General features: G+C 46.2%; 1 protein-coding gene across 1 annotated transcript; it reads left to right on the top strand.

Moving 5' to 3' along the window:
- Positions 1-2,007: 2,007 nt before the first annotated feature.
- Positions 2,008-2,940, top strand: LOC134420535 (olfactory receptor 14C36-like). Its single transcript, XM_063160687.1, has one exon. The coding sequence runs from the start codon at positions 2,008-2,010 to the stop codon at positions 2,938-2,940; it is 933 nt and encodes a 310-aa protein (XP_063016757.1).
- The last annotated feature ends 8,781 nt before the right edge of the window (positions 2,941-11,721 follow it).

Below are 11,721 nucleotides of genomic sequence, written 5' to 3' on the forward strand. Positions count from 1 at the left end.
GGGCTGCTGCTGAGAGGGGCTGGGTGGGGCAGGGCTGCTCCCAGCTCCAGACCAGCCTGGGCACAGCTCCGGAAGACACTTCCCAAAGAAGGTAAGCCAGGGATTGCTGTAAAGATCAGAAGCTTTCCTGAGAGTGTTTTCAATTTCCTACTTGGAGAAAGATGGGAATGTTGGGGTGGTGACAAAAAGTTTTTTGCATTTTTTACATTTTTATATATTCATAGCCCTCTAAATTACTATTATATAGTTACAATTCTACAATCCTTACTTAACTCTATTAAACTCTTAACTGTATTAAACCACTATTATATTCTTATATAGCTTTAATCCTGAATTAAATCTAGTATGTTTCCTTACCTTTCTCTTAATAACCTGACTGTCTAAATATATTCCTAAAATGCTGTATAGTCCTATTCTTTTATATAGTCCTGAAATACCATATAGTCTTCTAGGAACTGGTCATATAGGAGCATTTTGGGTTTTGAGAATGAGCAGAATACGAGCAGTCATTATAAAAAGTGAAGGCAAAGAAGTCTTTGGACCTACTCCAATGGGTTGACCCAGGGGTGTGTAACTAGGGAAACTGAATCTCCTTTTGGATGCTCCTGTTAAATATCCTAATTATCAACCTTAATAAATTGTTGAAATTAGGAGGTGGGTGTGCCCTTTCCCACTGAGACACCTGGAAGCTTCCAATAAGTGTCTGGCTTTTACTTTACTTTACTGTTCTAACACTGCTGCAAGGGTTGTTTTTTTTTTTTCTCTTTGGATTATAGACAACAGGGGGATGAGAGAAGCAGAACAGGAATTGTAATCCCAGAATCACAGAACATTCTGAGTTGAAAGGGACAGAGAGGATCATCAAAGGAATGTTTGAACATTTACACAGACTCCAGAACTGTGACTTAAGCTGGTCAGTATCTCTGCTGGGAGCCTCCCAAAGGCCCTCAGCCACTCCTCAGCCTTGGACAGCAGCAGCATCACCTCTGCAAGGCCCAGCAGGGCTCTCCTGAGCTGCCCTTGCCCAGCTGCACACAGAGCCTGCCCCAGCCAGGGCCCTGCACACAGGCAGGTTTCTGTAGGGCCCTGGCCAGGGCACACAGGCTGGGATGGGCTCTGTGAGCGCTGGCAGGGACAAGGCTCCTCTCAGGAGAGAATGTGCAGGCCCAGGGAGATGCTCAGGGAAGGAGAGGGGGCTGAAGAGAGCAGTGCTGGGGCAGGATGATGGCACGGTTGGTGTGTGGGAGGTACCAGGCACAGGTGGGCATGGGAACACTTTCCTGAGCGCCCGGCTGTCTCTGCCCTGCCCTCTCAGGCACAGCACCACAACATCTTCTCTTGGTTCTGCCCTGCCCTGATATTGTCACTGTTATCTGCTGCTCTCAGGGAGACTCTGGCATTTGGAGCAGCTGAGTCAGGCACTGCCCTTGGCATTCCTGCCAGGCAGGGCTGTCCAAGGGAATGGGGTGTCCAAGCTTCCTTGGCACTTGTGGGGCTGTGGGCAAAGCAGTCCATGGGAAAGGGGAATGAGCTGAGCCCCCTCCCTGAGATCCCATCATGGGCACAGCCAGGGGTCTCCTTGCTGTGCCCTTCCAAGCTCTGAGCTGCCCTCCTGGGTGCAAATCTGTGCCAGAGCCTCTGGGAGTTCCCTGAATGTCCCATGGGGAAGGGCAGAGCTGCCAGAGCTGAGGAAATGCTGCTGGGTTTGCCAAGGGAGCCGTGAGTATCCTTGGCACAAGGGGGTGCTGAGACCTTGCCCAGAGACCTTGAGAGAGGGTGAGACATTCAGGGATCCTATGATCTGGGAAGGGGCTGGTTTATCCCAGGGTGAGCTGGGAGTGTGACTGTGCTCTGATTGCAAAGGTTCCCCCCAGAGCAGGAAGGGGGGTGAGTGAGTCCCAGCTGTAGGGACTGTCTACAGGGAATTGACCAGGTTTGGCTCCAAGCAGCCTGTCCTGACTTGTCACTGTCCTTTCTCCATGAACAGGTCGCCAGCAGCCTCAGCAAATGTCCAACAGCAGCTCCATCAGGCACTTCCTCCTGCTGGCACTGGCAGACACACGGCAGCTGCAGCTCCTGCACTTCTGCCTCTTGCTGGGCATCTCCCTGGCTGCCCTCCTGGGCAACGGCCTCATCATCAGCACCGTAGCCTGCAGCCACCACCTGCACACGCCCATGTTCTTCTTCCTGCTCAACCTGGCCCTCAGCGACCTGGGCTCCATCTGCACCACTGTCCCCAAAGCCATGCACAATTCCCTCTGGGACACCAGGGACATCTCCTACACTGGATGTGCTGCACAGCTCTTTTTCTTTCTGTTCTTCATCTCAGCAGAGTTTTTCCTCCTGACCATCATGTGCTACGACCGCTACGTGTCCATCTGCAAACCCCTGCACTATGGGACCCTCCTGGGCAGCAGAGCTTGTGCCCACATGGCAGCAGCTGCCTGGGCCAGTGCCTTTCTCAATGCTCTGCTACTCACGTCCAATACATTTTCCCTGCCCCTGTGCCATGGCAATGCTGTGGGCCAGTTCTTCTGTGAAATCCCACAGATCCTCAAGCTCTCCTGCTCACAGTCCAAACTGAGGAAACTGGGGCTCATTGTTGGTAGTTCCTCTTTAGGTTTGGGTTGTTTTGTGTTCATTGTTTTCTCCTATGTGCAGATCTTCAGGGCTGTGCTGAGGATCCCCTCTGAGCAGGGACGGCACAAAGCCTTTTCCACCTGCCTCCCTCACCTGGCTGTGATCTCCCTGTTCCTCAGCACTAGTGTCTTTGCTCACCTGAAGCCCCCCTCAGTCTCGTCCCCATCCCTGGATCTGGCCCTTTCAGTTCTGTACTCGGTGGTGCCTCCAGCCCTGAACCCCCTCATCTACAGCCTGAGGAACCAGGAGCTCAAGGCTGCAGTGTGGAGACTGATGGCTGGATGCATTCAGGAACATTAAAATGCTGGCCAATTTCTGCCAATCACTTCTACTAAAAGACATCTTTCATACTTCTTGTTGCTTTGGTTGTGGTTTGTTCTTTTTTTCCTTTGTATTAGTTTTTCATATTGTCCACGAAGGAATGTCATTGTTTTTGCCTTTTCTCATTTTGTTTCTCTCTAACTTCCCTGTGGCCAGAGACTGTGTCAATGAGGGGCGGCGCTCTTGTGGCTTTAAAGGAACTAAAGGATTTCCCAGCAAAGTTTTTTGGCATAGATGCCCTTGTGTTCCCTTCTCTGGAGCTGCAGCAGCAATGTCTGTGTGCAGAGCTGGGGGCAGATCAGTGTTAGCACAGCAGCTCTGCTCCTGCTGGCCACACCATTCCTGATCCAGCCCAGGAGCCATTGGCCTTCTTGCCCACCTGGGCAGACTGCTGCCTCATGTCCAGCCTGCTGTCCATCAGTCCCTGCAGGTCCCTTTCTGCCTGGCTGCTGTCCAGCCATTCTGTCCCCAGCCTGTAATACTGCAGGTGTTGTTGTGGCCAAAGTGCAGAACTCGGCACTTGGTCTTTTTAAACCTCACCTTGTTGGATTCACCCCCTAGATCCACCTGTCCAGGTCCCTGTGCAGAGCCCTCCTATGCTCCCACAGAATCAACACTCACACCCAGCTTGGTGTCATCTGCAAAGATGTCCTTGGTTCCATGAGGCCTCTCATTGTCACAATGGCCTCCTTGGTACACCAGGCCCTGCACTGTCACACTGGCCCCCTGGGTTCCATAGGGCCCCAATATTTGACAATGGACTCCTTGATTCCACGGGGCTTCACAGTGTCACAATGTTCTCATTGGTGCCACAGTTTCACAGTGGCCCCTTGGTTCCATGGGGCCTCAGAGTGTCACAATGGCCCCATGGTTGTTTTGCGGAGAAAAGAAGAAACCTCACAACTTTGTAAAAGTTGTAAAGCCCGGTATGCTTTTATTACAACGCGTGCCGAACGCAAGTCCCCCAAAAAGGCATGCGTACCTCTGAAGACCTCAGGTCTTGTCTTCTTTTATCCCCCTTCCAAATGCATATGCATACAGTTTCACAATAAGTTTATACATATTCATTCCACGTGACATTTAGCACCAGTTCTTCTTTATCAAAGGAATTTCTAAGTCGAGGGCAAATCGACCTTGTGGTCTTTTCTGTTTTTCTTTCTCTGTCTCCTTGCTGTCTCGGCATGCGAGTTTTCCTTCAGCTTTGGCCTCACAGATTTTTCACCTTTCTTAGACACTTCACCTAATTCAGAATGGATCTTTACTCTGTCTCATTCCCCCCCTTTCCTAGGAAATAAGTAAATTTTTTTTCTTAATGAAAACCTTCATGACAGAAAGTGTCTTTTAGTGCTTCACCATGTACGTTTGACAAAGATGTTAGTACAGCTATTCGTTGTAGCATTCTCCTGTCCCAAATTAACAATATAACAGATAATCCTAAGCTTATCCCAACTAATATTAGTAAAACTACAATGGGGTGGCACAACTTATTAAAGATTCCATTTGCAGTTTGTGACCACCCAAAGATCACATCCCACCAGTGATAATCCATATTTTTTTTTATTCTTTGTAGAACTCTGGTTATCTCCTTTGTATCATGTTGGACAGTAATTAGGGTTTTCTTTCTGCTTTCTTGGATTTCCTTCAGGATTTCCAATAGGTCTTGGTGCTTAATTAATTGTTTCACTAATGTAAGGTTCATCCCAATAGGGGTAGGTGGTAGTCTGTGATACATCGTGTAGTTAGCTTTAATCGGCTGGTGGGATGTCACTGGGGCCAAATACTAAAAATCACACCTGATAATCTTAACAAAATTACAAATACAGAAGTTAGAATGATTTCTACTAGACAGAATAACACCATTGCTATCAATTTTTACTGCAGCACAGGCAATTCTCAGACACATACACCCTTTTCCAGTATATACGAGCACAGTTCTCTGGTCAGTGACTGGATGAATTTCAAAGTGACAAATACTCTGTTCAGTGTCCAAACACACATCCTGAGCATTAATAGTATTGCTTTCACAAATGAATCCCATCTGTTCTCTAGTAATGTAGGATTCTAAGTTTACTGTCTGCCACTTTTCATTCATCTTTCGTGCCCACACTCTATGTTCTGAAGGGTAGAGTATTGTTTTTTCATGGTTTAATCCTAGAGCAACGATGGGATGGATAACATAAACAGTGGCATTACGTATGGTAAGCACAAGGCAGTGGCCACATTAGAAACCGGATCATAGGTGAAATTCACCATAGTCCACCAGGATTGAAACTTTCTTTCAAAATCAATTGCATTGTCCCACATAATTTTCCGAATTTCAGCTGGAAAATTATCTTCACCCCCTTCCCAAATGATCAGAGCTGCTGTTGCCTGCATCCATAACTGTGCTTGTATACAACTGAAAGCTAAAGACACATTATCTTGAACTGTACTAAGTGCTTCTACTGTCAGCTTGTGGTCTTGGTCCCCGGCCATTTCCCACTTTGACAGTACTTTTGAAATCTGCCACTGGCTAGTTCCTAATGCCAATAGAGATGACTGTAAGGGTTGCTTCAATTTTGTTAGGCTACCTGCTGCAGTGGCCAGTTTATTCACCAGTATTTCTGAATCAATTCCATTTCAAACTCCTAATCTTGTCCATAATATGCCAGTTAGATGTTTATTATGGGGAACAGGAACTGCTTTCAGTCCATGACCATCCCTCCCTGCCAGAGGGATGTGCTGGGCTCACACTGCAAAGTCAGACACACTTCACAAGTGTATCTGACAGAGGTTTAGGTCATACTTGAAGCAGATGTTTGTTCTGAAATGTAGATACCTCAGGGAATCTAACCTCTCCTTCCCTCTCCAAAGCACCTGATTTCCCAGATGTGTGGCAAGCAGGAATGTCTCTCCTGGCCTACAAAACTTCACCCACCTTGCCCCTTGCTAAGATCAAGCTGTGGACTGTGTTCAGGGCAAGTCCAAGCCTCAAGTAAATAATGAAGGGGAAATCTGAGAGAAGAGCCTAAATTCATTGCAGTGCCTCAGAAGAAACTGGGATCAGGTTTGTGATGCTCAAAATCCTACAGCCTGCTGATGAGCTCTGAGGGGGGGTCTCTCTCTCTACCTCTTTTAAGCAGAATCCAATTGCCTCAGACTGGGAAAATCACTGATCCAAATCTCAGTAGGAAAAGAGATAGCTATAAATAAAGAAAATCACCTTCCTTGCTTGGGTTAATTCACCACCTGCAGTTCAGCATCCTTTACCAGCCATTGCCTGGGTGTTCAGCCAACCAGCTTGGAAAATGACTTAAGGAAACTGATTTCTTGGTGTTCCTGGTTTTAGGCACCAGGAGAGCTGGCTCCTTCCTTTCTTGTTCTGCTCCTGAGATATGCCTGCTTTTGTAACCATGTTGTCCAGCCCTCAAAGTAAATTTTTAGGAAGGATGGGCAGGCTGGTTGGATTTTTGAGATGTTAATTTGCATTATCAACTCTACACATTTGAGAGACCATTCTGGATTGAATAATAGCTGTTGTTCACTCGCATTCTTTACTACGTAGGGGCCTATTTCATACACTTTGGGTTCAAGTTTGGGTTGAGTCGAACTAGTATGGGGTGTATAAGGCCCTGCTGTGGTTGAAGGTGCAGTGTCTGCTTTGAATTTAAATGAAAGTCTGATAGCAACTCGAGCTCAAAGGCAGGTCACTTCTACAGGCTGTATCAAGGTGAAATTACACCAACAGTCTGATTCACTTAGGTTATCACAGACTTCCTTGTGGAGAGTATTATTAATAATTGGTTAGCTGAGAAAGGCCACACTGATATAATGCCACTGGTTAAGCTGAAAGAGAAAAGTCAGCAGTCAGCAAGCTGAAAGGAAGAGTCAGCAGCGACCTTGCTGCAACATGAGGATAGGGAGTTGAGATTAGTCCTGAATATATCCTAAGAATATGTAGAAAGTATCAAAAGTAGAACCATAGGAATGTAGAAGTAGGCGTAGGTGCTGATATGTAACTGACCAATCCTGAGCTCAACTTTTGCAATATGTATGAAGCTCATTAATAACTGTATTTAACCCGCCATACTGATCAATAAAATCGAGCCTGTGATGATCAAACTGATGTCCTGGTTCCCTTCCATCGACAAATGGTGGAGAATGCGGGCATAACCGAATCTCTGCCCTTTTTCTCGGATTAAAAGAAAAAGGGATTACGCCATGGTCAAGGAAGTTGGGTTTGGGTCCTTGCAGCTGGGACGGTGCCGGAATTTGAAGCACCCTTAAGGTTCACAACGGTGACTTAAGTCAATACGTGTCACAGGAGCCTGGAGAGCTGCAACGGCGCGCGCTGATTAATAGGTATGGATAGGCAAGCGGCATATGATTTATTTACCGCCTATTTAGAGCGGCGAGGGATAAAAGGGATAGATTTAAAAAAGGAGTTACCAGGGTTATTAGCTTATGGCCATGCTAAGGGTATCTTTTCTAATCCTCATACAGTTCATGAGCTAGCAGAGTGGAAGAAGTTTGGGGAAATATTGTGGGATACAGTACTAGACGATGATAAGTCAGCAAAGAAATTCGGGAAGTTATGGCGGGTGGTGTATAACACGTTACTTCAGCAGGTCTCTGAGAGAAAGGCAGCAGAAAGGGCAACAGAAGCTCATAAGAGGAATATAGGCTATGGTCGTGAAGATGATCCCCGGGCACCTTCTGTAACTAAGGTACTTATGCCTAAGAGTCCCCAGCAAAGTGGTGTGGAGGATTTCTCTATAGGCGCAGTGGAACCGTCTGCACCTTTCCTGTCAGAGGGGGAGGGCGAGTCGGATGGTGGGAGTAAGAGCAAACCAGCTTTGCCTCCGCCACCAGCTTCAGGCGGGTCGGATGGTGGGGGTGGGAGCAAGCCAGCCTTGCCTCCACCGCTTCCCCTCAGTGAGCCGGCTCCGGTTACAGCTTCGGTGGGGGAAGGGCCCATTTCCCCGCCAGAGCCGGCTCCAGCGGGGGGGCGGATTGCCCCCCTCAGGCTGGCTCCGCATGAGTCGGCTCCGGTTTCACTGTCAACTCCAGTGGGGGGGCAGCCTCCCCTGCTTCCCCCGCGCGAGCCAGCCTCTGTCTCACTGCCCCCCCCGCGCGAAAACTCGGTGTCTGCACCGAAGCGCCAGCAGCATAGCACCCTTAAAGAGCCAGATCCCATCTCAGGGGCGCACCGTGATCCATGGGGGGAGATGGCTAAACAGAGGAGGGAAGCTTGGGCTGCTTCGGCGAAAAAAGTAATGCAAATGGGGGATGGTGAGGCGGTGGAAATAGCTTCTAGTCTTGCATGTCCAGTTACATACACACCACAGTATGATGCACAGGGGAACCTTACGCATAATATAGCAGAATATGCTCCCTTAGATTGGAAGCTGTTAACTCAGCTACGTTCTACGGTTAGTCAGTTTGGAGTAAAAAGTGAACTTGTTAAGCAAATGTTAGATTATCTTTTTAATACTCAGGTTTTATGTCCTAATGATTTAAGAGGAATAGTTCGGTTGATATTTACTCAGCATCAGCAGTTATTGGTTAATGCACATGACCCATTACATGGAGTAACAGTAAAGGAGCTGATGGGCTTAGGGGCATTTTTACGTACAGAGGCGCAGATGATATGGGGAGAATTTAAACTTAGAGATTCTATGTGGTTAGTGCGTGCTGCAATAGACATGGTTAAAGAGCCAGGAGGGTTACTGGCTTATATGGGCATTAAACAAGGTAGGGAAGAATCATTTGGAAATTTTATCGATAGAACAGCTACTGCTATAGATCGGGCTGGTGTTGCAGGGCACTATTGAAGCAGGTGTGCTTTGCAAAATAGCAATCCAAGCAACCCAAAGAGTGCTAGCTACTTTAGGGGCAAACTGGACTATTGAGGAAGCATTAGAGCGAATGGCATTTATGCCAACAGCTTCACAGGCATTTATAGCAGAAGCCTTAAAGGAATTAGGATTAGGGTTGCAAAAGCATAGTCTACTCAAAATCAGGTGTTAGCTGCTCTTGCTCCTCTCCAAAGAGGTTCACTGGCAGTCACATAAAGAGGCTCGAGACCATTCATCAAGTGTTACCGATGCGGCAATGAGGGACAGATACAAGTTACCACCGTGACATCGGAGACACCAGCTGCTGCCGTGACATCGCTGCTACCTCCTGTCTGCAACCCGCAACAACCGGGAGCCTCGGCTTGGACTTATCAGCAGCAGTAGACGTCACACTAATGATGAACCGGCCTGAGAGGATACCCACTGGAGTAAAGGGTCCTCTTATATTAAATGGACAAACATGTGGAGCATTATTGCTGGGACGTTCCTCTATAACTATGTTGGGAATATTTGTTTTGCCTGGTGTTATCGATGCGGACTTTACAGGGGAAATACAAATTATGGCTTACACCCTTTATCCTCCGATTAAAATTACAAAAGGACAACGCATTGCTCAATTGGTACCACTGTCACAAATGACATCAGGAATACAATCATTTACTGGGCAAGCACGGGATGAAAAAGGTTTTGGCTCTACTGGTGTTACACTTTTAACTGTGGATTTACAAAATAGACCAAAGCAAAAGGTTGAAATTACTTATGGGCATCAAAGCATAACCCTTTATGGATTATTGGATACAGGAGCAGATACTAGCATCATTTCTCCAGAAGCATGGCCACAACATTGGCCTCTGTTTCCTTCATCAAACATGCTCACAGGAGTGGGATGATTTACATTGGCAAGCAGGTCGCCGTCTTTGTCTGTGTGCATTGAGAATCAACAAATATCTGCTGTGTTTTCAATTGTTCAACTGCCTCCTACAGTTTCCTGCTTAATTGGAAGGGACATTTTAACACAATTGGGAGTGGTGTTAACTAATCAGCACCCTTTGGGGTAATTGCCATTGCTTGGACTTTCCCCATTCCACTCACCTGGAAAACGGATACACCGGTGATGGTTAAGCAATGGCCATTAAAAGGGGAGAGTCTTATGCATGCCCATGAATTGGTACAGGAACAATATACAAAAGAGCACCTACGACTGTCCACAAGCCCTTGGAATACACCTATTTTTGTAATCAAAAAGAAATCAGGGAAATATCGTTTGATACATGATTTGAGAGCTGTAAATGACCAAATGGAACCAATGGGGGCCTTACAGCCTGGTCTTCCAAATCCAGCTATGATCCCAGAACACTGGCCACTTTTAATTATTGACCTAAAGGATTGCTTTTTCACTATTGGCCTGCATCCTGATGACATGAAGAGATTTGCTTTTACTTTACCAGCAATAAATCGTGGGGAACCAGATAAAAGATTTGAATGGACATCTCTTCCGCAGGGCATGCGCAACTCCCCCACTTTATGTCAGCTTTATGTTGATGCTGCATTACAGCCACTACGTCGTAAATGGCCAGCAACTATAATATATCATTACATGGACGATATTTTGTTTGCACAGCAACAGCCATTCTCCTCTTTACAGATTAACACCATTATAAATACTCTTGCTGCATATTCACTTGTTATTGCTGCAGAGAAAATTCAGACTACAAAGCCCTGGAAATATTTGGGATGGACTCTGACGGATCAAATAGTGATACCACAAAAATTGGAATTACAATTGGACATTAAAACTCTACATGATGCACAGAAGTTGCTGGGAGACTTACAGTGGCTGAAGCCTATTCTGGGAATACCAAATCACTTATTAGAAGCCCTACGGCCTTTGTTAAAAGGTGTGAACCCTACTACTCCTGTGCACCTGACAAAGGAGCATCATCTTGCCTTGCAGCAAATTAGTAACTGTGTACAGCAAGGGTATGTGTCTCGTCGACAACTCGACCACCCCATTGACCTTACTATTTGGAATAGCCCTTGCCACTTGCTTGGTGCTCTCTCTCAGTTGCAAAAGAAAACAGGGGAGATACGGGTGTTGGAATGGTTATCACCACCACTACAGCATAAGAAAACAATATCTTCAAAAATTGAACAATTGGCTGCATTAATCAAAAAGGGGCGTCTCAGAATTCTTGAAGTGGATGGTAGAGAACCTGCTACTATTAGATTACCTATGGAAAAAGAAACCTTGAACTGGTACTTGATAAATTCAAAGAATTTACAAGAAGCATTATTGATGCCACCTGCTAAAGTAGAGACTAGTAAATTAGTGCCTAGAGTTTTGCAATGGATGACAGAATGGAACTGGATCACTCAACCTTTGAGAGAAGAAAACCCCATAGAAGGAGCTATTACAGTTTTTACAGATGCAGGAAAGAAATCAAGGCGTGCTGCTGTTACCTGGCAAGAAAAAGGACAATGGAAGCATCAACTCCTCACAGCAGACCCTGCAGATAGCTTACAAACTTTGGAATTGTTAGCAGTAGTATGGGCGGTTTCCAACTTACAGGAGCCTTTAAATGTGGTCACAGACTCTATGTATGTTGAAGGAGTAGTCAAACGAATAGAGGAAGCAGCAATTAAGGAAGTGAATAATAAACGATTGTATGAGTTACTGATACAGTTAAGGAAAGCTTTACGGGAAAGAGCAAACGGTACCCTTAAGCAGTATATTGAAAAACATCAAGATTTGACAGATCCACAAGCATGTTTGGCTAAGGTTTTGTATGTGATTAGTCATTTATGCATTTTTGGGGAAGACGATACCCCTCCTGCAATGAAACATCATCCGAGGTCAGGTCAGGAAAATACTAAGGAAACAGAGGTCTGGGTTAAGTATAAGAACCCAAGTACAGGATTATGG

The sequence above is a fragment of the Melospiza melodia genome, chromosome 7, assembly GCF_035770615.1.
Source record: "Melospiza melodia melodia isolate bMelMel2 chromosome 7, bMelMel2.pri, whole genome shotgun sequence".
In the NCBI taxonomy this organism is placed as follows: Eukaryota; Metazoa; Chordata; class Aves; order Passeriformes; family Passerellidae; genus Melospiza; species Melospiza melodia.

Excerpts from the sequence above, each read along its gene's own strand:
- LOC134420535 (XM_063160687.1), top strand. The coding sequence starts at position 2,008 with ATGTCCAACAGCAGCTCCATCAGGCACTTCCTCCTGCTGGCACTGGCA.